This window comes from Protobothrops mucrosquamatus, unplaced genomic scaffold (assembly GCF_001527695.2).
Source record: "Protobothrops mucrosquamatus isolate PMUCROS unplaced genomic scaffold, P.Mucros_1.0 scaffold1601, whole genome shotgun sequence".
Classification (NCBI taxonomy): domain Eukaryota; kingdom Metazoa; phylum Chordata; class Lepidosauria; order Squamata; family Viperidae; genus Protobothrops; species Protobothrops mucrosquamatus.
In genome coordinates, this window is record NW_015387764.1 from 275,816 (window position 1) to 301,471 (window position 25,656).

At 47.6% G+C, this 25,656-nt stretch overlaps 1 protein-coding gene across 1 annotated transcript; it reads left to right on the forward strand.

Annotated features, from left to right (window-relative positions):
• The first annotated feature begins 166 nt into the window (after nt 1-166).
• SCAMP2 (secretory carrier membrane protein 2) lies at nt 167-24,895 on the forward strand. The gene is made up of 9 exons (XM_015822546.2): nt 167-335; nt 10,121-10,201; nt 11,625-11,714; nt 15,711-15,828; nt 17,152-17,280; nt 19,272-19,434; nt 20,099-20,200; nt 22,124-22,238; nt 24,738-24,895. The coding sequence occupies exons 1-9, from the start codon at nt 279-281 to the stop codon at nt 24,882-24,884; spliced, it is 1,002 nt and encodes a 333-aa protein (XP_015678032.1). The 5' UTR covers nt 167-278; the 3' UTR covers nt 24,885-24,895.
• Nucleotides 24,896-25,656: the final 761 nt, after the last annotated feature.

The window sequence follows — 25,656 nt, forward strand, 5'->3', positions numbered from 1 at the left end:
GAGATGTTGCACGCATGCGCCTTCTCGCCTGGCTCTTCCTCCTCCGCCCGGCCGATGAGATCACAAGGCGGGGGAGGAGCTTATCCTTGTCACGTGCCAAAGTACGGGCGCCTCGCCCTCCAGGCGGCACTGCGCAGGCGCGGCCGGAGCCCGAAGGGGCGGAAACCAGCTTTCTCCCGGAAGTGTGTGGTTTCTAGGGTGCAGGAAGCGGACCCGGGTGAAAACAGGTGCGGCAGGGGTCTTCGTCCCGGTTAGCGGGGAGGAAGGAAAAAGCCGCCATGTCGGCCTTCGACGCGAACCCCTTCGCGGATCCCGTGGACGTCAATCCCTTCCAGGTAAGCCTGGCGGGGGTGGGTGGGGTGGGAGTAGGCCTCGCTCTAATTGTGGGTGGGGGGAGACCTTAGCCTCCCCCCACAGTATACTGAATGGGGAGGGGGGAACAATGAAGTGACCTGACTCCAGTGGGCCTGCAAGGCACCCCATTCCCGACCTGGTACTCCCCGCCCCACAAATAGGTTAGGACTACAACTCCCATCATTCCCAACCCCCCGGGCTGGGAATTCTGGGTCGGGGAGGGTGGGGGGAAGGGGCTCCAGAGGGATTCATGGGTGTGGGTCGTGTGTGTGGGTGGGTGGGTGGGTGTTCCCCCAGCCCTGTCATCCCAATCTTGTAGCCCTTTTCAGCTTCTGAGCTGCTGCTTCGCGTTTAGATTTCGCTTCTTTCTTTGCAGAGGAAAAAATAGTCGTAGGAAGGGCGGCCGAGCAAAGGTCAGCTGTGAAGTCAGGATCTGAGCCTCGGTTTCCTTTCCTGCTCAGGAACTCGCCTCTCTCTCTCTCTCTCCAAGCTGGCATTCACAGGGGCCAAACTGGAAGCAAAACATGATTTATGAGGGTGTAAGCCACTCAAGAGTTGCTCAAGAGTGAGACGGGCGGCTTATGCATTTCATAAATAAATACACACGGAAATAAATAAAACTCTTCCCCTCCCCGCCCCAAGAAAAGATAAAATGTGCTTATTTTTAGTGAATCTAATTTCTAGGCAAAGTGGGACGATCTGTTTCTTTAATCCAGGGAGGGGGTCTCCAAACTTGGCAACCTTTGAGCCATGGGTGGCTGAGGAATTCTGGAAATTGAAGTCCACAGGTCTTAAAGTTATCAAGTTTGGAGATCCCTTGTTAACTGATTTNCCGCCCCAAGAAAAGATAAAATGTGCTTATTTTTAGTGAATCTAATTTCTAGGCAAAGTGGGACGATCTGTTTCTTTAATCCAGGGAGGGGGTCTCCAAACTTGGCAACCTTTGAGCCATGGGTGGCTGAGGAATTCTGGAAATTGAAGTCCACAGGTCTTAAAGTTATCAAGTTTGGAGATCCCTTGTTAACTGATTTATCCAAAGAAGTAGCCATGTCAGTCTCTTACAGCCAAAACAGCATCTAAGGGTATTGTGATATTTAAGAGCTTAGGAGAAAAGCCTTTTCTTCCATAGTCCCCACCCTGTGAAACATCATTTTCCCACAAGGTGAGGCTAGTCCCAACCCCGTTAACTTTTCAGAAGGTCCTGAAAACATGGGTTTATCAACAAACTTGGGGATCCTATGATAGTGAGGAGCCAGTTAGATGACTGTGTGACTTTTGCACGCTGTATGTTTGCCACCATTTATCTTTTTTCTTTTTATTTGTAATGGTGGTTTTAATGGTTTTTTATGTACTCATTTTTATGTATTTTGTTTTACTATGTACGCTTCCCAGACTCTCTCTGTGAGATACAAATATATAAATAAATTGCAATCATGTAAGAAATTTGTTTGTCTCCAACATTTGCTGTGGTTTCAGCTAATTTACAGTTTCCTGCTCTCTAGCTGTGATCCCTATCTTTTAGCTGGGTGAATGCAACATTGGGCCTAGGAATAAAAACATACTTGCTTCTGTTCACATAATACGCTGGAGCAAATAAGCCATTTTGTGCTTTAACATGATAGCTTGCTTCCTGTATTACTGTAAGCCACAAACTATCCATCTCTGAAAATCGTATGTCATCATATCACACAACTCAATTCGGTTACTCCAACAACTTCAGCTTCGGAATCTTCCTACCCAAATTAACGTGAAGGACTGAACTTGAAGAACTTCTTTCTAACTCTCCTCCCCCTTTTTTCTATATTTTACATTTTTACTAACACGATTTATGTAATCTAAGTAAAATTCAGAGAGTAAAGAGATCTATGGAAATGCTTTTTCCTCTGTTGGATATATAGATAATATAACGTAACACAAAAATGATGCTTGTTTTTGGTGGTAAATAAACAAGGATTGTAGAGGAGGCTTCTGATCTGCAGTTTGAGGTTCCTGGTCAGAGTAGTAACTGTTCAGCAAGCTACGTATGAGTAGAGCCACTGTTATGTGATTTTCACAGTTTTTCTTGAAATATTAACTAGGTTTTGGGATTGTGCTGCTGAACCTCTGCAAGCTTTTGCTGTCTTTGTTCCGCTTTGCTAAGATATTTCCTGGCCTATTTTTCAAAGTGTTTTCTTCATCTTTTTTGGTATGCTGCTCATGACCTTTTAAACGCAAGATATATACTGTTTGCTAAATATGACTAGTCACTGAAACTCTGCTGTAAGGAGTGTTGTTATTCACAATCTGGCATAGATTTCATCTGCTCTTTTATTTGACTTTACAGCTTTTAAGACACATTTCCTGTTGCTTTTCTCATAATTCTGCTGAAAAGCATGGATTCTGCTGCAAAGGCTTTGAAGTTTGCTGTTCCAAGCCCCTAACAATGGAACAGAACCCATGCCAGATAAAGTTTTAACTCTTGATTGTAAATTTATCTAGACCTAAGAGGAGTAGGAATTTCCTGTTCAAGACCAGTTTCTCATATCTTCCCCCTAGATTAGCTTAATTTATGGATTTGGTATGAGGGTAAAATAAAATTACTCCCATTTTAGCCCTGTCAAAGAAGTGGGACACAAACATAAAGCTTATGATGATCTGAGTGCGATAGTGTGATTGTCTCTGTGCATCTGGGCAGCCCTTTGAGATAGGCCAGCTCAAGAAATGGACACAACAGGGATTCCAGGAATGCTACTTTAATGTACACTTGACTTACTATCAGAATTGAGCCCAACTTTTCTGTTGCTGAGACATTTGCTAAGTGACTTTGCTCCATTTTACGACCTTTCTTGTCACAATTGTTAAGTGAATCACTGCAGTGAGTAACATGATTGTTAAGTGAATCCAGCTTTCCCGTTGAAATAATAATAATAATAATAATAATAATAATAATAATAATAATAATAATAATAATAATAATAATAATAAAAAGTCAGAAGGGACCTTGGAAGTCATCTAGTCCAACCCCCTGCTCAGGCAGGAAATCCTATACCATTTCAGACAAATGGCGGTCCAGTCTCTTCTTAAAAACTTCCAGTGTTGGAGCATTCACCACTTCTGGAGGCAGGTTGTTCTACTGGTTAATTGTTCTAACTGTCAGGAAGTTTCTCCTTAGTTCTAGGTTGCTTCTTTCCTTGATTAGTTTCCACCCGTTGCTTCTTGTCCTGCCTTCAGGCCCTTTGGAGAAGAGCTTGACTCCCTCTTCTTTGGGGCAGCCCCTGAGATATTGGAACACTGCTATCATGTCCCCCTCGTCCTTCTCTTCATTAAACTAGACATACCCAATTCCAGCAACTGTTCCTTGTACATTTTAGCCTCCAGTCCCCTAATCATCTTTGTTGCTCTTCTCTGTACTCTTTCTAGAGTCCCAACATTTTGCTTGTCAGAAGGTCACAAATGGTCACGTGACCACGGGGTTGCTGCAACAGTCCTAAGTGCAAAAAACAGTCCTAAGTGTGAAAAACAGTCCTAAGTCGCTTTTTTCAGTGCCGTCGTAACTTTGAATGGTCACTAAACAAACTCTTGTAAGTTGAGGACTTCCTGTATTTCAGAATCTTGAAAGCTTGTTCTAGTTTCTCTCTGCCACATCCAGCGTTTATCAGCCTTGGAAAATGTGTGGACTTCGTTTTCTAGAATTCTTGGCGAAATCCAGAAGTCTTCCAAGTTGCCAGGATTGCAAAACACTGGTCTCATCTTATACTAAATTAAGACAGGGTCATTTCCTCGTCTTTCTCACAACTCCTTCCATTTCTGGACTGTGTAACCTGTTCTCTGTGTCCCTCCTTAATTGTTCTTATCTTCTCCGACGTCTAACTTCTTTTAGACACACATAGATCACTGAGGGTGGTTCCAGCGTCTTCCTACTTCCGCTTAGTTACTCCAGCCTTGGAAGAAAGAATTTTAGTTTTATTGTTTTGGGGGAGAAAAGATTCTTTTGCTTGAAGGTCACTTTCAAAGAGTCTCTTTTGGCTGCGGAGTTTGTTTGTAACATTTTTCTTAATCCATTAACTTCTCTTCCTCGCAACAAGACACAAGAATTGTTAACAAAGGCACCCGAGCTGGCTTGCATTTTCTTTACCCTGGGCTCTTGGCAATAGGTTGTAGAAGAAATTTTTATGAGTGTGCTGCGTTATCTCTGCAGATATTTTCATGTGTGTGTAATGTAGCATTTCCACTTCTGAAATACTGTGCCTTTTATTCTAGATTGCCAGCTCCTAGGAAGATACTTCTGTAACTTTTGATACAAGGCTTAGGATCTTCTAGGAGTAGTTTTTTTTAAAAAATAAAATAAAAAATAAACGACTTTGTGGCATTGGGAAACCTTGTATCTAATGAGATAGGCTTCAGCCCTGATTTTACCATTGGAAAGTTTAGCAATTAATTCTTTTGAGGACCACAGATCTGCTTGAATAGCTTTCAATAGACTGATCTTTTTCATATTGTTTTACTTCTGGGATTAGCCTGTAGGCTTTTAACTGTTGCTTGGTCCAGTTACTCCTGCGCTGTCAACACTGCCAATTCACAGCTCATGACACCCATTTTTACAGAAAATTAGCAGAAGGAAAGCAATATTTAGCATGCCATGATAATGAGCTTTCTAACACGACACGAGCGTAATTCTTAAGTGTACAAGGAAGTGAGTCCCGTTGAATACAATGAGCACTGTCTTCTTAATCATCCTAAATAGGGATTGTGCTGTTCCAATTTTCACCTATGATGAATGGCTAAGGGAACTAGATTTGTTTAGCCTAACAAAGAGAAAGCTTGGGGTGTGACAGAATGCCATCTTCCAATACTTGAAGGAACATCATCACAGGGAAGAGGAGTTGATTCATTCTCCGTAGAACCTGAGGGCAGAAGGAGAAGAAGCAATGTCAGGAAGCTGGTCAGAGGGAGATCCAATTTGAAAATGAGAAATTTCCTGACAGGGAGAACAATTCACCAGTGGCATAGCTTGCCTCCTGGGGTTATGGGCGCTCCTTCACTGGAGGTCTTGAAGAAAAGATTGGACCGTCATTTCTCCGGGATGCCATAAGGCAGTGATGGTGAACCTTTTCGAGACCGAGTGCCCAAACTGCAACCCAAAACCCACTGATGTATCGCCGGGTGCCGGATGGGCGTGGCCCGCCGGGTGTGGCCACGCTAGTCATGGCAGATGGGTGGGCGTGGCCAGGGTGGGCGTGGCCAGCTCAATGTTGCTCCTGGGGAGGGGTGCCTGTGGGGGCCGGGCAGGGTTGGGGGAGATCCAGGGCGTCTCTGGTGGGTGGGGCGGTGGGCAGGAAGCTCGTCCTGCGGGTTGAGGCAAGGTGAGGCAGGGCGGGGGTGCCATTGTCGCAGGGCAAGGCGAGGCAGGGGCCGGGGCGGCTGCTGCCTGACACCATTGGCCCCCCACACAGAGGCCAGCGAGCGCATGGGTGCTGGGATGCATCCGGCCACGTGGGACCTCAGTGAGTTAGGCAGCTGGTTGAAGAGGACGGTTGCCATTTCCGGGGCATGGCGTGCGTGCCCACAGAGAGGGCTCTGAGTGCCGCCTCTGGCACGCGTGCCATAGGGTCGCCACCACTGCCATAAGGACTCCTAACTTGGGCAGGGGGGTGAACTAGAAGATCTCTGAGGTCCCTTCCAGCCCTATGATTCTATGTACCAAGAAGGGCAGCAATTGGCTACCCATCTTCAAGGGCATTTTGCATGCAGCTGTGGAATTAGAAGACCTCCAAGGATTCTAGGATTCTAACCCCAAAGAAAACTGCTCAACCCAAATCCCAGCCTCCGTGTGATTGTCTTCGAGACTTTTCCGTGCTCCTAAGGCAGGCGTAGGCAACCTTGGCTCTTTTATGACTCGTGGACTTCAACTCCCAGAATTCCTGAGCCAGCCGTGCTGAGGGGAACAGGGAGAGGTTTCCAAGCTGAGCCATGCTGGCTCAGGAATTCTGGGAGTTGAAGTCCACGAGTCATAAAAGAGCCAAGGTTGCCTACCCCTGTCCTAAAGGCATCTTGACTCTGGGCCAAAGACAAGCCCTCCATTTGCACAATTGCCAGTGACCGATCTGGCCTTTTCTCCCGGCCTCTGAACAGCTCCTCTCTTTTTTTGGCAATGCCAATCAGCTGATTGACAGACGATGTCCCTGTGCTCAGGAAGCAAGCTGTGGGGCTGACCCATCTATTGCAGCCGTACCTGGCAGAGCTCATCTATACAGCCTAAAAACAAAATGTCCCAAATTAGCTGGCTTCACACGGTGTGTTGATTGACGGGTTGCTGCCTTCTTGAGTCCTTTTTCTCCCTCACTTTAGAAATGCTTTTGTTAAGTCCTTGTTGCCTCAGAGCTGCTTGGTGATGAGTAATTCCCCTCAGGGAGCTTCTCCATTTCTAGAAGGCAACTTGAATCTATCTATCTATCTATCTATCTATCTATCTATCTATCTATCTATCTATCTATCTATCTATCTATCTATCTATCTATCTATTTATCTATCTATCATCTACCCATCTACCTACCCATCTACCTACCTACCTACCTATCTATATCTATCTACCCATCTGCCCATCTATGTCCATCTGTCTGTCTGTCTATCTATCTATCTATCTATCTATCTATCTATCTATCTATCTATCTATCTATCTCTATATCTATATCTATATCTATATCTATATCATTTCTCTCTATGTGTGTGTGTGTGTATACGTCACACAACGTCACGTGACATCACGAGTTTGAAATGCCTGATATAGATATATAGATTATACATACATACATGTGTGGTGTGTGTGTGTAAATTATAATCTATATATATCAGGCATTTCAAACTCGTGACATCATGTGACGTATTGGGACTTTTTCCCCATTGCCGGCAATGGGGTGGGCGTGGTTTTGGCATCATTTTGGAAAGGTGTCTTGTTTGCCAAAGGAGTTGGCAGCTGGAATCTTAAGTTTTGTTTGCTTGAACTGGGCGTGGGACTGTGGAGCACAAGCTAATTTACTGTGCCGTTGTGCATAGGTTTTGTAATACATAACGGAATAATTCCCAAGCATTGTAGGGAAAGTCTCCATGGCACACAACACAGCTGGATAACTGTCCAGATCAGGGGTGTCCAACCTTGACAACTTTAAGATTTGTGGACTTCAACTCCCAGAATTCCCCAGCCATATATGCTGGCTGGGGAATTCTGGGAGTTGAAGTCCACAAGTCTTAAAGTTGCCGAGGTTGGACACCCCTGATCTAGAGGTTAGAGAGGGTGTGGTAGAGACAAACGTTGTTGTGGAAGACTTACTTACACACACACAAACACACACACACACATGTAGACAAAAAGATACCAGGAGGTGCCCAGGCAAATAGACGAAACCTCTATTAAAACCAGGAGGTGAACTGGAGCCTCAGTATCTCTCTAAGAGATCTTTATGAAGCCTTGAGGACACATTTACAAATTATAACAACACTGGGAGACCTTGCTCTGATTTGCAGCCTAGCTTCCTTTTATAAAGTTTTTTTGTTTTGTTTGTTTTGTTTTGTTTTTAAATTGAAAAAAAAATATTTCAAAACTTCCTGTGGTCACTAAGAAAATTGTCTGGAGCATTTTGATGTCCTTGCACTAAGCTGCTTCCTCCATGTTCCAGCCTGTTCAGGAAGTCCAACTTTCACACTTAGGCAAGCTCGGCGTGACAAAATAAGTGATGCAATTCGCCAGCCGCTTTTCTTCCTTTTTACAAAGCCGGGAATCTGTCATTTCAATAAAGCTGCCAATCAACTCAGCAGACTTTCAGGTTGTTCAGCCTGTTCCGCCGATATATCTTTTCAGAACGGCTGCTCCTCCTGTGGTGTTAAGCTTTGTGGGTACTTAAAGCCGATGCCATAGTTCCCACGGATGAAACTCTTCAAAGAACTTCGGAGGCATTGTTTACCTTAAAGAATCTTTATTCGAGGAGCGTAGCATAGCCAGAATCTGAATTCCCCTCCCCTGAGCACATAGTGTCAAAGCACAATTCCCTTCTCTAATTTACAGTCATAAATCACATTCTCCAATTAGTTTGAAATGCAGACTCTCCCTCCAGTTCTCCAGCCCGCCAATTCTTACCATCTCTTATTTCAAAAACCTTGGTTCTCACACTAGTTACAGTATTGTTGTGTCTAACTAAACTCCCATGCACATTCCTCCTCCCCCCCCCAGTATCATCTAATTCTAACTCTATTCTAAGAGTAAAACATAAGAAGGAAAATGGCTGCAACTCCATATGTTGTCAAAGCAGAAACATCCGACGTTAGCAGCGTTGACAGCAGAATCTAGGTAATCCTTGACGTACGACCCACAATTCCCAAAATTTTCTGTTGCTAAGCCAGACCTTGGTTAAGTGAGTTTTGCCCCATTTTACAACCTTCCTTGAACTCTGGTGCTGGAGAAGACTCCTGCGAGTCCCCTGGACTGCAAGGCGATCCAACCGGTCAGTTCTGGAGGAGATGAACCCCGACTGCTCTTTAGAAGGCCAGATACTGAAGTTGAAACTCAAGTACTTTGGCCACCTAATGAGAAGGAAGGACTCACTGGAGAAGAGCCTAATGCTGGGAAAGATTGAGGGCAATAGAAGAAGGAGAGGACAGGGAATGAGGTGGCTGGATGGAGTCACTGAAGCAGGAGGCGTGAGCTTAAATGGACTCCAGAAGATGGTAGAGGACAGGAAGGCCTGGAGGAATGTTGTCCATGGGGTCGCGATGGGTCAGACACGACTTGGCAACTAACAACAACAATGACCTTCCTTGCCGTATTTGTTAACTGAATCACAGCCATTGTTAGGTTAATAACCTGGTTGTAAAATGAATCTGGCTTGTCGGGAGGGTCGCAAAAGGGGGTCATAAATATGAACCAGTTGCCAAGCATCCAATTCTGATCGTGTGATCCTGGGGATGCTGCCAGTCTTAAGTGTGAAAAAAACGATCATAAGTCCCTTTTTTCCAGTGTCATCGTAACTTTGAACGGTCACTAAACGAACAGTTGTAAGTCCAGGACTCTATACAGTCATGATTACTTCAAGGCAAGCCACCCTGAATTTGGCAGGCCATCTCCATAGCCAAAATACGGTGCTGGTTTTCAGGCTTCCTTACCTGTCGTTTGCACCTGTGTCCCTCCCTGGAGTGATTCACAAAGTTGCGTAACAACATTGCTTGGCATGGGAGTGTCAGGACTTGGGCTGTTTGCCTGGAGTTATTCATTAAATGGAGCTTGCAAAGTTGAGCTAGCCAGCTAAGCTATAATGGAGGTTGTTTGGTTGTGCTCTGCACAGGAAGAAGCAACAATTGGGTGGCCAAGAGCCCCTCTTTTACAGCGGGAGGGCGGCCAAAAAGGTGTGGCTACATTTGGTGGAACCCGGATCTGGGAGGGGGTCTAAGAATTGTCTTCATTTTGGGACTGACGTGCCCGTTTTAGGGTGTCTAGTTACCCACCTGGGAGCACAGGAAACTACCATTGGTTCTCAGCCATCATGATTAGGAGGGAGGGGTGTTTCTTGACAATTTTAAGATGTGTGGACTTCAACTCCCAGAATTCCCCAGCCAGCATGGCTGGCTGGGGAATTCTGGGAGTTGAAGTCCACACATCTTAGTCAAGACTGTAACATTAGTCAAGACTGTAAACAGAATGGTCCAAGAACCTCATCTAAAATTAAGCATACACCCCTGTCATGTTCCAGGAAACCTATTAATATTCTTTCTTCTTGTCTCTCTTTCTCTCCTTTTCCAGGATCCTTCAGTCACTCAGCTGACCAACGCGAACCAAGGTACCCTGGATGAGTTCAATCCATTCTCAGAGAATTCTCGGCAGGTACGTTCAGGGTTAGAGTCAATCTTGACTGACATGGTTGGATCCCTAGGGGGGGGGGACCTTTGGAGCAATATTCTGGATGCTCAACAGCTACGCGGTATGCAGTTTTCAGAGATTTTATATGTTCTTTTAAATTGTTGATTGGGGGCTGCCCAAAGTTGGTTGAAAGAGCAATAGCCCTTAGACCAGGGGTCTTCAAACTTGGCCCTTTGATGACTTGTGGACTTCAACTCCCAGAATTGCTCAGCCAGCGTGCCTGGCTGAGGAATTCTGGGAGTTGGAAGTCCACAAGTCATCAAAGGGCCAAGTTTGAAGACCCCTACCGTAGACTTACATACCGCTTCACAGTGCTTTACAGCCCTCCGGTTTACGGAGTCAGCATATGGCCCTCAACAGTCTGGGTCCTGGGTAGTTACATAAATGTTTTTTTTTTTAAATAAATAATTAGGAGCTGGTTGGAGATAACTCTTTATCTCCCACTTTCTGATATCTGCTCCCTTCCTCCACATCTTTTAGTTCTAGTTATAACCTGTATTTTTATTGCAATTTTACATACCTACATACCTACAGTTCTACTTTGATGTTGTAAGCCACCTAGAGTCACCTTGTGGGGTGGCAGACAAATTTCAATAATAGTAATGATGACGATGACAATAATAATAATAATAATAATAATAATATGCAAAGAAGATGAAGAAACAGTGGACCACCTGGTAAGCTGCTGCAAGAAGATCGCACAGACCGACTACAAGCAGCGGCATGACAAAGTAGCAACAATGGTGCATTGGAAGATCTGCAAGAAATATCATTTGCCTGTAAGCAAGAACTGGTGGGATCATAAAATAGAGAAAGTCATAAAAAAGATAAAGTTAAACTGCTCTGGGACTTCAGAATTCAAACAGACAAGCACCTGCAACATAACACCCCGGACTTAACAATTGTCGATAAGAAAGACAAAAAAGTCTGGATAGTGGACATGGCAGTGCCTGGAGACAGCAGAATAGACGAGAAAGAACTGGAGAACATCACAAAATACAAAGACCTACAAATAGAAATAGAAAGACTGTGGCAAAGGCAAGCAAGGGTAGTACCAATAGTAATAGGCGCCTTGGGTGCAGTCCCAAAACAACTGGAGCACCACTGGAACACCATCATCGGCATTGACAAATTCTCCATTAGTCAATTGCAAAAGGCGGCCTTACTAGGAACTGCTTTCATCCTGCGACGATATCTGTAATACCATCAAACATCCACATCTGCCTATCCCAGGTCCTTGGGAAGGACTCGATAGGTAGACAGAATGCCAAATCCAGTCTGAACATCTGGCTGACTGTGCGATGATCCATAATAATAATAACAACAACAACAACAAAACAACAATAGTAATAGTAATAATAATAAATGTTTTCCTTTCTTCCTTTAGGCAAACACAGGTCAGCCCATCCCAACAACACAGCCTGCTGGTGCGTCTCAACCTGCCGTGCTGCAGACCTCAGTGGAGCCCACCCCACAGGTGCACCCCCTCCCCCCTTCACTCCTTGCATTATTAGAGTCTGCCTCTGCAGGACTTCATCCCATATCCTAAGCTATACCCTAACAGACAGGCCCATGAAGTGCTGATCAGGGTGCTAGCCCCCTGGAAAAGGTATCTCAATGTCCTTTTCTGTGCATTTTGTATTTTTTTGGCCTCTGCTCATAAGGAAGAGAAGGCTAAAGGGAAAAACAAGCTCGTGTTCTGGGTATTTCATCTGGAACACTCCTTTGCCACTCCCCTTCTCCGGTAAGGTTGGGATTCCAACTCCCAGGGTTCATAGCTTGCTCAGAGGATTCTGGGAGATGCGGTCTCTGCACCTCTGGGGGAGGGGCCAAGAGGAAGAAGGCTAATGTGACATGGGACCAGGCTGGGTTAAATTAACCTCCTGCCACTGTCACTAACCTGGAATATTTGCTGCCAAATCCTTCTCTAATTTTAGAAGTGCACTGGCCACTTCAGGACCTTTGCCTAAATTTTGCTTCCCCTGCTCATTCTTTGCTTCTCTGTTTTGTCTGTTTTGATGCTCTCTGAGCTTGGTAGTTTTCTTGCAGATGTTTCATTACCAGACTGGGTAACATCATCCTTCTCCTCCACTCTGCAAACCCCTCTCCCTTCTAGCACTGATGATGTTACCTAGTTGGGCTATGAAACATCTGTAAGAAAAGCTCACCAAGAACCCCATAGGTCAGTGGTGGCGAACCTATGGCACGCGTGCCAGAGGCGGCACTCAGAGCCCTCTCTGTGGGCACCCGCGCCATGGCCCGGAGATGGCAACCGTCCCTCTTCAACCAGCCGCCCGCTAACTCGCCGAGGTCCCACGTGGCCGGATGCATCCCAGCACGACTGGTTTCCCTCCCCTCCGTCCCATCCCTCCTGGCCTCACATGCTCTCCTTTTCCCGGGCACGACCCACCGCATTGCCTCCTCAGCTATCAGCTATCTGGCTTCTCTGAACTGCTGGCGATGGGCTGCGGAGTCCCAGAGTGCACCGGTCGAGGGGCCGGCAGGCTGTGGCTGCTGACAGACACTGTCGGTCCCCATGCGCTCGCTGGCCTCTGTATGCGGGGGCCGACGGTGTCAGGCAGCAGCCGTCCCGGCCTTGCCTTGCCCTGCAACAATGGCACCCCCGCCCTGCCTCACCTTGCCTCGCGTCACCCTGCAGGACGAGCCTCCTGCCCACTGCCCCATCTGCCAGAGACCCCCCAGATATCCCCCAACCTGCTGAGACCCCACAGGCGTCCCTCCCCACGAGCAACATCAAGGTAACCATGCCCACCTTGGCCACACCCACCCAGTCTGCCATGACCATCACAGCCACGCCCACCTAGTGGGCCACGCCCACCTGGCACCCGGCGATATATAAGTGGGTTTTGGGTTGCAGTTTGGGCACTCGGTCTCTAAAAGGTTCGCCATCACTGCCATAGGTCAACCCTGAGCTACAAATATTCCCTCTTTTCCTGTTTGACGGTGTCTCCATCTTTCTGTATTCTTGTTCCTTTGACTTTGGGGTTTCCACAGTCTAGTTCAGGGGTAGGCAACCTTGGCTCTTTTATGACTCATGGACTTCAACTCCCAGAATTCCTGAGCCAGCATAGCTGGCTCAGGAATTCTGGGAGTTGAAGTCCATGAGTCATAAAAGAGCCAAGGTTGCCTACCCCTGGTCTAGTTTCTTCATGGCCTCGGTTTTTCCTTCCTCTTCAGCTGTTTTGTCTCAAGTATTCTGCCTGCCAGGCACCCCCTTAGTTGTTTGCTGGGGCGGATGGGATTTGGCATCCAGTGTGCAGAGACTCCTGGCTCCCAGATTAAGCCAATGACAGAAAGACAAGTTTTGCAAAAACCTCAGCAATCAGCGTCTCCACGGGCGACAGGGGCTTTGCCTAAACCTCTTCCCCCAAAGAGCTTAAAACCAGAAGAATATTTAATTTTTCTTCCTTGTGATGAGGAAAGAGGGGCATTAAATGCATTCCTAGCGGTCTGTTTTCCCATGTGCAATTTTTTTTTCCTCTTTCCCCTGCCTTTGCCTTACTTGTCTAACCTGTTTTGGGTGCGAGTTACTCCGTTGCAGAAGCTAGCAGACCAGGCCCGTCCCATAAGCTTAGAACAAGCCTAGTTGTGTGTTGCAGCTGCTGCTTAGACAGGCCAGCAAGTACCTGACTCCTAAATTCATCTCAGCAAATTCAGAAGGTTCAGAGAGGCAGAAGTTGCTAGAGGACAGCAGCAGTCAGACTCGCCGGCAGGTAAAACGCAAAAGAGTAGCCAGTAACACCTGAAGACTGTTGTACCCCTTCCTCTCGGACAGGGGTGGGGAACCAGGGCTCTTTTATAATAATAATATAATATAATTATAATAATAATAGTAATCATAGTAATAGTAACAGTAATAATAGTAATAGTAATAATAATAATAATATTTGTAGGTCTTTGTATTTTGTTATCTTCTCCAGTTCTTTCTCGTCTATTCTGCTGTCTCCAGGCAATGCCACGTCCACTAGAAAGACAAAAAAGTCTGGATAGTGGACGTGGCAGTGCCTGGAGACAGCAGAATAGACGAGAAAGAACTGGAGAAGATGACAAAATACAAAGACCTACAAATAGAAATAGAAAGACTGTGGCAAAGGCAAAGAAGGGTAGTACCAATAGTAATAGGCGCCTTGGGTGCAATCCCAAAACAACTGGAGCACCACTGGAACATTATTGGCATTGACAAACTCGCCATTAGTCAATTGCAAAAGGCGGCCTTACTAGGAACTGCTTCCATCCTGCGACGATATCTGTAATACCATTAAACATCCACATCTGCCTATCCCAGGTCCTGGGTAAGGACTCGATAGGTAGACAAAAATCCAGTCTGAACATCTGGCTGACTATGCGATGATCCATAATAATAATAAAGTTGGAAGGGACCTTGGAGGTCATCTAGTCCAATCCCCTGCTCAGGCAGGAAACCCTATACCATTTCAGACAAATGGCTATCCAGTCTCTTCTTAAAAACTTCCAGTGTTGGAGCATTCACTGCTTCTGGAGGCAGGTGGTTCCACTGGTTAATTGTTCTAACTGTCAGGAAGTTTCTCCTTAGTTCTAGATTGCTTCTCTCCTTGATTAGTTTTTCCATCCGTGGCTTCTTGTCCTGCCTTCAGGCGCTTTGGAGAATAGCTTGACTCCCTCTTCTTTGGGGCAGCCCCTGAGATACTGGAAGACTGCTATCATGTCCCCTCTCGTCCTTCTCTTCATTAAACTAGACATACTCAATTCCAGCAACCGTTCCTTATAGGCTTTAGCTTCCAGTCCCCTAATCATTTTTGTTGCTCTTCTCATGCTGGCTCAGGAATTCTGGGAGTTGAAGTCCACAAGTCATGAAAGAGCCCAGGTTCCCCACCCCTGCTCTAGGAAGTTACAGGTGGTCCTCAACATACGACCACAACGGAGCCCAAAGTTGCCATTAATAAGCGGGACAGTTGCCCCATTTGATGACCTTTCTTGTCACGGAGCTGCTAAGGAGCATGGCGGCATCTTGGGCCCAATCAAAATGCTTGGGACTCACCTCCAGGAAGATAAAAAGGATGAGTCTGCGTGCGTGCCCATCCGAGATGTGGATGATATTTTAGGAGTGCAATGCACACTCTGTCCTCAGAAAGTTGAGCACCCTTTTCAAATATATACCGGTGTTCCTTGACTTTAACACCACAGTTGAGCGAATTTCTCTTGGTGAGCAAGACAATGGGTTGCCTGAGTTTTGCCCCTTTTTTACCACCTTTCTTGCCACAGTTCTTAAATGAATCAGGGGAACTCGGGCAGTTGAAGTCCCTATATTTTAAAAACTGCCATGTTAAGGGGTAGAAAGTGATACAACCTCCACTCCAAAAGAATGTATAGGTACAGGCTCTTTCACTAGCACCCCTGCCCATCCCCTAGAATTTGCTTTAAACCCTCCTCTTCCCCTTTCTAATACTTTTTATTTCTTCTCCCCCGTTTTCAGTCTGTGGCCTCATCAGCACAGGCGGGGCTTCTGAAGCAGCAAGAGGAATTAGAAAAGAAAGCTGCGGAATTGGACAGAAAGGAGCGTGAACTTCAGAACAGCGCAGCAGGCTTTGACCGTGAGTAATAACAGAGTTGGAAGGGACCTAGACAAACCAAATGCACAGGTATAGTGTAGGGGGTACCTTGCTCAATAGCAGTAACTGTGAGAGGGATCTCGGAGTCCTAGTGGACAATCACTTAAATATGAGCCAGCCGTGTGCTGCAGCTGCCAAAAAAGCCAACACAGTACTAGGATGCATTAACAGAGGGATAGAATCAAGATCACGTGAAGTGTTAATACCACTTTACAATGCCTTGGTAAGGCCACACTTGGAATACAGCATCCAGTTTTGGTCACCACGATGTAAAAAAGATGCTGAGACTCTAGAAAGGGTAAAGAGAAGAGCAACAAAGGTGATTAGGGGACTGGAGGCTAAAACATATAAGGAATGGCTGCTGGAATTGGGTATGTCTAGTTTAATGAAGAGAAGGACGAGGGGGGACAGGATAGCAGCCTTCCAGTATCTCAGGGGCTGCCCCAAAGAAGAGGGAGTCAAGCTATTCTCCAAAGTGCCTGAAGGCAGGACAAGAAGCAATGGGTGCAAACTAATCAAGGAGAGAAGCAACCTGGAATGAAGGAGAAACTTCCTGACAATTATAACAATTAACCAGTGGAACAACCTGCCTCCAGAAGCGGTGAATGCTCCAGCACTGGAAGTCCTTAAGAAGAGACTGGACAGCCATTTGTCCGAAATGGTAAAAGTCCCAAAGGACGGACTCGTCCCCCAACCTGATCTACTGGAGGTTCCAGGGAAGGTTGAAATAATAATATAATATAATAATATCAGGTTGGGGGACGAGTCCGTCCTTTGGGACTTTATGGTAAAGTCTGTTTACCGACAGGTCAGAGAAGAATTTTTGAAGGTCACAACCTCGATTCACCGCTTCTGGAGGCAGGTTGTTCCACTGGTTAATTGTTCTAACTGTCAGGAAGTTTCTCCTTAGTTCTAGGTTGCTTCTCTCCTTGATTAGTTTCTATCCGTTGCTTCTTGTCCTGCCTTCGGGTGCTTTGGAGAATATGTGGGACCCCCCTCTTCTTTTGCTTGACTCCCTCTTCTTTGGGGCAGCCCCTCAGAGATTGGAATATTGGTATCATGTCAATCCTTGTCCTTCTCTTCATTAAAGTAGACATACCCAATTCCTGCAACCACTCTTTATATATTTGAGCCTCCAATCCCTTAATCATCTTTGTTGCTCTTCTCTTTAATGTTCAAGCCCCCCCCCCAAATAATAAATGAGGAAGACATCTTCTCCAACCCCCCCTCCTCAGGGCAGGCTTCCAAATTCTGGCATCATGGTGGAAGCCCTTCCTGAAAGGCATTCTCTTTTCTCCCCTCCAGCAAAACAGAACAACTGGCCCCCGCTTCCAAGGTTCTGCCCCGTCAAGCCTTGCTTCTATCAAGATTTCTCTGCAGACATCCCAGCCGACTATCAGCACATTTGCAAAATGATGTATTACTTATGGATGTGTGAGTAAAAGCGCCGAAGCAAAGAGGCTGGGAAGCTTCTCCGAGATCATGAAACATTGGAATTTTTTTTGTTTGAGTTTTAAAAATATGTAAAAACAAAACCAAAACCAATTGGAGGTGCACGGTTGGTGCTGCTCCTTTCCATTTCCACCACGTCTTTAACCTCTGAGTGAAAACGACCCTTAGCTCGGGAAAGGTATAGTTTTATTAGAAGTCAAGTGTATTGCAGTTAAGCATAGCCAGAATTGAGAATCGCGCAGTGGTGGCGAACCTATGCCATGCATGCCAGAGGCGGCACTCAGAGCCCTCTCTATGGGCACGCGCACCATGGCCCGGAGATGGCAACCGTCCCTCTTCAAGCAGCCGCCCGCTAACTTGCCAAGGTCCCACGTGGCCGAATGCATCCCAGCACGGCTGGTTTCTCTCCCCCCCCCCATCCTATCCCTCCTGGCCTCACATGCTCTCCTTTTCCTAGGCAGGACCCACTGCATGGCCTCCTCAGCTGTCGGCCGTCCGTCAATCTCAGAGGCGGCTTCTCTGAACTGCTGGCAGTAGGCTGCGGAGCCCCAGAGTGCACCAGTTGAGGGGCCGGCAGGCTGTGGCTGCTGATGGACACTGTCAGCCCCCATGCGCTCGCTGGCCTCTGTGTGCGGGGGCCGATGGTGACAGGCAGCAGCCGCCCTGGCTCCTGCCTCGCCTTGCCCCATGGCAATGGCACCCCCGCCCTGCCTCACCTCGCCTCACCCTGCAGGACGAGCCTCCTGGCCACTGTCCCACCCACCAGAGACCCCCTGGATCTCCCCCAACCCTGCCCGGCCCCCACAGGAGTCCCCGCCCACGAGCAACATCGAGGTGACCATGCCCACCTTGGCCACACCCACCCATTCTGCCATGACCACCACAGCCACGCCCACCCAGTGGGCCATGCCCACCTGGCACCTGGCGATAAATAAGTGGGTTTGGGGTTGCAGTTTGGGCACTCGGTCTCTAAAAGGTTCACCATGACTGCCTTAACAGTTTCCCATTGCTAACACACACAAACAAACACACACACACACACACTCACACGCCATGACCAATCAGGTTCAAGCAAGATGTTTTCAAAACAGTCAGTTTAAGCATAGATTGGTACACACTGCCTCCTTCTCCCAGCCGGGTGACCTTGAGGTAGCATCTGGAGAATATGCAGCATTTACTTTCGCTTTCCCCCATGCATCTCCCTTTACATCCACTCTCCCCAGAGTTCATGGCAGATTGTCCCCGCCTGGTAGCGAAGCACAAGTCAGCATAAGGTGGCAGCTGACAAGCGGTTCCTTCTGGCTTGGGATGGGGGTGGGGGGAGAGGAAGACTAAGGGAAAAAGCCTCAGTTCATATTAAAAGCACAGGCCTTACCCTTATTATCCCATTCAGATTTTAAAAGTTGGATTTGGCTTCTGAATGTACCTCTCCTTGAACTTAAGATCACTTTGCCCAAGGTGCAGAGTCTCTCATTGTCCTCTGGATTAGGAGCAGCACAAAAGATTTTCACTTTTAATTGATTTCACCAAGGCGGTGACAGCGTACAAGAGTTTAGAAAGCATTTTGCCAAGCGAGGAAAGGATAGGCCAAAAAACACTTTTTGGACAGCTTGGTTCATCAAACGGAGGTACGATTGGAGGAACTTGGGCCAGACCGTCCCTTCAAATAAAACAGTCGTTGAAGCATGTCTGTGCATCCCAGAGCATGTTACCACTCCAGAAAATAAAATCCTTGGTGGTGCAAGAGCATCCATATTTGTCGCTCCCAGGGGCTTTGAGGAAATCCCTACGCATTTCGGATCTTTAGCGCAGGGGTCTGCAACCTTGACAACTGTAAGACTTGTGGACTTCAGCTCCCAGAATTCCTCAGGGCTGAAGTCCACAAGTCTTAAAAGTTGTCAAGGTTGCAGACCCCTGCTTTAGCAAAGCTTTTTCGCTGACTGCATTTATTATTATTTTTCTCTCCTGGCCAGTTTACTCGGTCACCTTGGTGTTAAACCTCCTCGCCTGCCTGGCGTTGTTCACAGTGGAACCCTCTACCACAGGGTCGGATTTCGGCCTGTCCATCTTATGGCTTGTCTTGTTCACCCCCTGCGCTTTCCTGTGTTGGTATCGGCCAGTTTACAAGGCTTTCAGGCAAGTAGCATGTCCCTCCCGGAGGGCAGGGCTGGCGGCATCTAATATTGTGTTGAAGGAAAAATGTTCATCAGGGTCCAGTCCAAGCCGGGAATAAACAACATGGCGACTGCTTTAGAAAGAAGGTTGCAGTTTATTGAAAAGGAGAGCCAGACAGAAAGATGGCTCTGGAAGAAAAGAGAGAGAGCACATGTAGGGAGTGGGTTTTTATACCCTCTGGGGCTCTTGAGGTTATTTCCTGTTCCTGTTTGAATTTCCTGCTTTGTATTTCCTGTGTCATGTACTTTGACCTGAGTCTGAGTGTGCCTTTCTGGTATTGTGATGGTGGTGGGTTAATCCTATTATATCCTGTCTTAGAGTTTGGGTGGGGTATGTAGATTTTAGGTGTCTTTGTCTTCCTAAGCTTCTAGCTGGAGGGCTCCAACCTTTCTGAATGGATTATTACATCTGCATTTCTACAGAGCTGGTTTCTGCTTGGGGGAGGGAGACTTGGGGCATGTTTTTTTGCCTCTTTAAGATCCTTTGAGGAAATATATTTTTCTGCCCTTTTAATATTTCCTTCTCTGAGGGGGGGGGGACTGACTTCCCACAGTTGAAAGGGGCCTTCAGTGAAATTATCACATGGGACGGCCCCTGGCTTGACTTTCTCCCTGTCTCTTCACAGGTCTGACAGCTCCTTCAGTTTCTTCTTCTTCTTCTTCATATTTTTTTGCCAAGTAATCACCCTCGTCGTCCAGGCTGTCGGTATCCCTAACTGGGGGAGCAGGTAAGCCTCGGGGCTACCCCAAAGCCCTGACGGACAGAACATCTGCCTTTTGCTGACAGACGAAGAGAACTGCTGCCTTGGGGGGGGGCTCTCTACTTACCCTTTTCTAAAGCCTCTTCTGTTTTTTTTTTTCTCCTGGTCTGCGGCTTCCACAGATCCCAGCTGAAGCACCTCTAACTCCATGCTTCCTGCCCTCACTCCTCGCCCAAAAGGCCTGTATTTCTTCTAACCTTCTCACATGCATCCCACCCGTGCTGTGCTCACCCCTTCCCCTTGCATGTTTTCTGATCTCTGGATGGTGTACGCTCTCTCTGCCTCTCCCTTTCTCTCTGTCCCCTTCTTCCTCTCCCCTTCTCTCTCCCTTTCACTCTCCCTCTCGCTCTCTTTCTCCCTCTCTCCCTCTCTGCCTCTCCCCTTCTCCCTCTCCCCTTTCCCTTTCTCTCCTTCTCCCTCCCTCCCGCTTTCTCCCTCTCCCTCCTTCTGCCTCTCCCATTCTCTCTCCTTCCTCTCACTGTCCCACTTTCTCCCTCTCCCCTTCCCCATCTCACCCTTTCCCTTTCTCTCCTTCTCCTTCCCTCCCACTTTCTCCCTCTCTGTCTCTCCCTTTCTCTCCCTCCCTCCCTCTGCCTCTCCCATTCTCTCCCCTTCTCCCTCTCCCCTTTCCCTTTCTCTCCTCCCTCCCTCCCGCTTTCTCCCTTTCACCCTCTCCCTCTCCTTTCCCTCCTTCTCCCTCCCTCCCACTTTCTCCCTTTCACCCTCTCCATCTCCCCTTTCCCTTTCTCTCCTTCTCCCTCCCTCCTGCTTTCTCCTTCTCTGCCTCTCCCTCTCTCCCCTATCCCCTCTTTCTCTCCCTCCTGCGCTCTCTTCCCCACCCTTTTTTCTGCCTCTTTCCATCCCTGGCTGTGTTTTCAGTTCTCACTCATTCAAGGCATTCTGGACTTAGCGGTCCTCAACCTTCATCTCCGTAACCTTCCTCTTTTTTCTTCCTCAAGAAACCGACCGAATCAAATCTGGGGTAGGAGGTAGTCTGTGTGTGTGTCCTGAAATCATTTGACCGGACAAAGTCAACCAGGGAGGGGGAGAGAACCACAGAGAAGCCCCGAGCAGTCCAGCTTTCGGACAAAGTGGACTTAGCAGATTCAGTTGGTTGCATATGTCTGGCTTATACCAGGAGTAAACCCAGAACCGACGAAGCTTCTTGGATGAGAAGCGAAGGAGGTTTTCCAGGAAAAACCAAGAAAAGTCGAATTGCCTTTTGAAAACGCACCTTTGAGACAACCATGACCTGGATGACTGACAGTCTCCATAGACCAGTGATGGCGAACCTTTTAGAGGCCGAGTGCCCAAACTGCAACCCAGAACCCACTATGTGTCGTCGGGTGCTGGGTGGGCGTGGCCCATTGGGTGGGCGTGGCTGTGGTGGTAACGGCAGACTGGGTGGGACTAAAAAGTTCAATCAATCAATTCCAACTTTGCAAGATTTTTTTTTCCCGCGAGAAGTTGAAATTGACTGATTGAACCTTTTTTTTTTTGTACACAGTGGCGGAGGCCTAAAGCGAAAAGGTTTTATAAAACCCAGCTGAAGGACTGGGGCGATGGCGCGCGTGCCCACAGAGAGGGCTCTGAGTGCCGTCTCTGGCACCCGTGCCATAGGTTCGCCACCACTGCCCTAGACACATATTCCTGGCTACCACCAGTGAGAGCCTGAGCCCTTTTAGACCAGACTGCTCTCTTTAGAGCGGAGTCTGTGGCAGAGACGTCGGTTTATTCTTCCAAGTAGCTTCTTAGGAACCTCCAAGGGAATCGGGTGGTCCTTTGACACAGCTGGCCTCCTTCCTCCGCAGTATTGATTCTCCCTTCTCCGTGCAATTGAATTCCTGCTCGTTCAATATCCCCCCCTTCCTTTTTTTTTTCCCCCTTCAGCGGCTGGATTTTGGCCCTCTCCATGACCACAAACTGGGCCGTGAAGATTATCATGATGGTGGTGGCCGTGTTCTTCACAACCGGCGCCATTCTCTCCATCTTCTTGCTGAAGCGAGTGAGTTGCCTGCAGAAAGACAAATGACTGACAGTGGTTTAGATCAGGGCTTTTAGGATATGGCAACATCCGAGGACCACCAGTCGCCTAGCAAGGGGTCAAAAACTTGATGACCAAAAAAAAAAAAAAAGGAAAAAAGTGATGAAGTACAGATAGTCCTCAGCTTACAACAGTTCGCTTAGTGACTGTTCGAAGTTACAATGGCACTGAAAAAAGTGTCCCCCAAGCCACAGCCGAGCAAGACACCTGCCTGCCCACCCGGTGGCGCTCTTCCTCCTGTCCGAGGTTTTCATTGTTGTGAGCATTTCTGTTGAGGATTGGCAGCGGGGGTGGGGTGGGGGGTGTTTGGTTTTTATTCCCTCTGTCTGCTGGGTGGTTGCAGCAGGTTTTGGTCACTTCACATGACCCTGGGACACTGTGACCGTCATAAATATGAATCGGTTGCCAAGCATCTGAATGTAAATCACAAGACCCTGGAGATGCTGCAACAAGACCCTGGAGATGCTGCAACATTCCTGCTGATCTTCTGGGCTCAGCAGAAGAGCCAGGATCAGCGCCGAGCTCCAGCTGGAGCCTGGCGCTGATCCTGGCGCTTCCGCTGAGCCCTGACATCCCTGCAGCTCCAGCCGTCTCTCGCTCAGGCTTGTGGAGTACTGCCATTGGTTCAGCTCATCCCCCCCCCCCACTACCACTTCTCTAGGCTGGTCGCGTACCACCTGCCAGGTGCCAATGTACCACAGGGGGTACCTGTACCCCTGGTTGAAAAGCCCTGGATTAGAGTCCTGCAGTCATTGCCATGTGGATCTTTAAGTAGCCTTCCTCCCTCTTCCCACGAAGAAAAAGCAGATTTAACCCTGCAGCAATTGGAGGTCACCACCTCCCTCCCTGCCCTTTTTCTAGGCCAAGTGGGGCTGACAGATCCCACCTCCCCGAATATCCGAAAGGAGCCTAGTTGCCTGCCCCACTGATGACAGGTTGTCCTCGACTTACGACCACAATTGAGCCCAAATCAAATAACTTTATTATGGTCGTAGACCAGCAATAGCCATCACTTTTTACAATATATTAAATAATAATAATAATAATAATAATAATAATAATAATAATAACAACATCATTAATAGTAAATAACATCCCTGTTAAGAAAATACATGTTCTCAAAATGTTAGGGTCACTCCCTAGTTTACGTGAGTGGATAGCCGATTAGCGTGTGAGTAAATATAATGTTCCAAACATTATTAGAGATACCTCCCAAAAAATTGGCACAAGTGGACGGCTATAGATCTGTAACCAATTTTTTTCTTGTGGACATGGCCGCAACACAGTATTTTGCCACTGCATGCGTGATAGAAGGGTTTTGAGTCCTGCAGGAGAAAACCTACATAAAAATTGTCTGCCCTCCCTGGCAATCTCTCTAATAAGGGGAGAATATATGCTGTCCTATAAACTCGGTATCACTCACAGTACAATAAAACAATTGAGCCCAAAATTTATGTTGCTAAGCGAGACGTTAGCTGTGAGTTTTTCCCCCTTTTACCTCTTGGGTTGCCACGGTTCTTCAGTAAAATCACCGCAGTGGATAAGTGAGTCGCCCCAATTGTTAAGGGAAACTCACTTCCCCATTGGCTTTGTCAAAAGGTCACAAAAGGGGATCACGTGACCCCGGGACACTGCAGCTGTCATAAATATGGGTTGGTTTGATCACCTGACCCCCATATGGGGATGCTGCAACGGTTGTCAGTGTGAAAAACAGTGGTAAGTCGCTTTTTTCAGTGCCGTTGTGTCACTAACTGAACTGTTGTAAGCTGAGGACTACTCATATGTTTCTAAAACAGGGGTCCCCAACCCCCAGTCCATGGATCAGTACCGGGCCGCAGCATGCCAGCAACCGGTCCACACAAACAAAGCCGCATCCACGGGATGTAGGCAGCACACAAAACCACGCACTCTCCGGTCCGTGGAAAAACCTCTCTCCACGGAACCGGTCCCCGGTGCCCAAAAAGTTGGGGACCTCTGTTCTAGAATATTTTTGTCATGACTCTGTGGGCATTTGCCCCATTAGTACTACATTCGTGGTTACTAAGCCATGATTTGTTGAACAAAACTGGCCAGGGGGATGCTGCGACACTTGTTAAGCAGGAGGACCAGCACCCCCATCACTTTAAATCAGTGTTTCTCAACCTTGACAATTTTAAGGCATGTGGACTTCAACTCCCAGAATTCCACAGCCAGCATTGCTGGCTGTGGAATTCTGGGAGTTGAAGTCCACATGCCTTAAAATTGTCAAGGTTGAGAAACACTGCTTTAAATGGTTGCTAAATGAAGGGTCGTAAGTTGACGCATGCAACATTTGCAGAACTGGCCAGAGTGCCATCCCCCATCATGCTGCGGTTGGGTGGTGGTCTTCTCCGCTGGAACAGGGGGTGAACGGAGCCAGCTCTGGACCTCCCGCTGGGGCTTTTAACCGAAGTTCTCACCTTGCTTTGTCCACTCCCAAAGGTCCACTCGCTCTATCGCCGGACCGGCGCCAGCTTCCAGAGAGCCCAGGAAGAATTCTCCCAAGGCATCCTCAGCAACAGGAGCTTTCAGACGGCCGCTAGCGGGGCAGCTTCCACGGCGGCTCAGAATGCTTTCCGGGGAAACTGAAATTCCCCAGCGAGGGTGGACGAAGGGAAGGCCTACCATGGACTAGGAGTTGCAAGTCCGCCAAGAGAGGGGTGCCCCACCGCCCGCCCTATCAGAATTGAGGGTTCTCTGACCGGCCCTCGAAAGAGACTTTGGAACGGGACAAGAGGTAGGCACAGAGCACCCTTTCACGTTTCTAATCCCACAGATTGAAAACACACTAAAAGGAGGGGGGGGTTCCCTTCCTCTCTCCCTCTCTCCTTTCCAATATACATCTTTTTGACTTATTTCTTGCGCTTTCCATTTCTTCCGTTGCCGGCGTTTGGGGGAAAAGCAGTCTGGCACTCTTGCCGTTCCCACTGGAAGCGTCAATGAACAATCACTTCCCTTCTCATCGTCCCAGCTACTGTCCTTGTTGATTTTTAATTAGCCGAAGACTCGTTAGCTGCCAGCCAGCGTAGGGTGAGGAGCGCATGGCCATTTCCCCCTAGTGTGTGTTTTCTGGGAGATACGGAAGACAATTTCTGAAGGACACTCCTTGCTTTTTCCCCCTCCCTCCCTAAAGCCACTAAAACCAGGTTTCCTATTTGGGGTTGAACCGTTGCAGATTGTTGGGGAGGATAAAGGCTTATTCACCAGCCACACTGGCCCCTGAGAAGCTAGCAACCTGGATTGTGAAAGGAGGGGATGGGGCTTTCAGGTTAAACAGCGGAGCAAACATTGAGATGAAGAGGGCAAATATTTCTAATTTGGGTAATCCTGTATTGATTTTACTCAATGCTGTCCTATCTGG

Excerpts from the sequence above, each read along its gene's own strand:
- SCAMP2 (XM_015822546.2), top strand. The coding sequence starts at position 279 with ATGTCGGCCTTCGACGCGAACCCCTTCGCGGATCCCGTGGACGTCAAT. Across the intron at positions 336-10,120 it reads TGGACGTCAATCCCTTCCAG|GATCCTTCAGTCACTCAGCT; the intron begins GTAAGCCTGGCG and ends CTCCTTTTCCAG. Across the intron at positions 11,715-15,710 it reads CAGTGGAGCCCACCCCACAG|TCTGTGGCCTCATCAGCACA; the intron begins GTGCACCCCCTC and ends CCCCGTTTTCAG.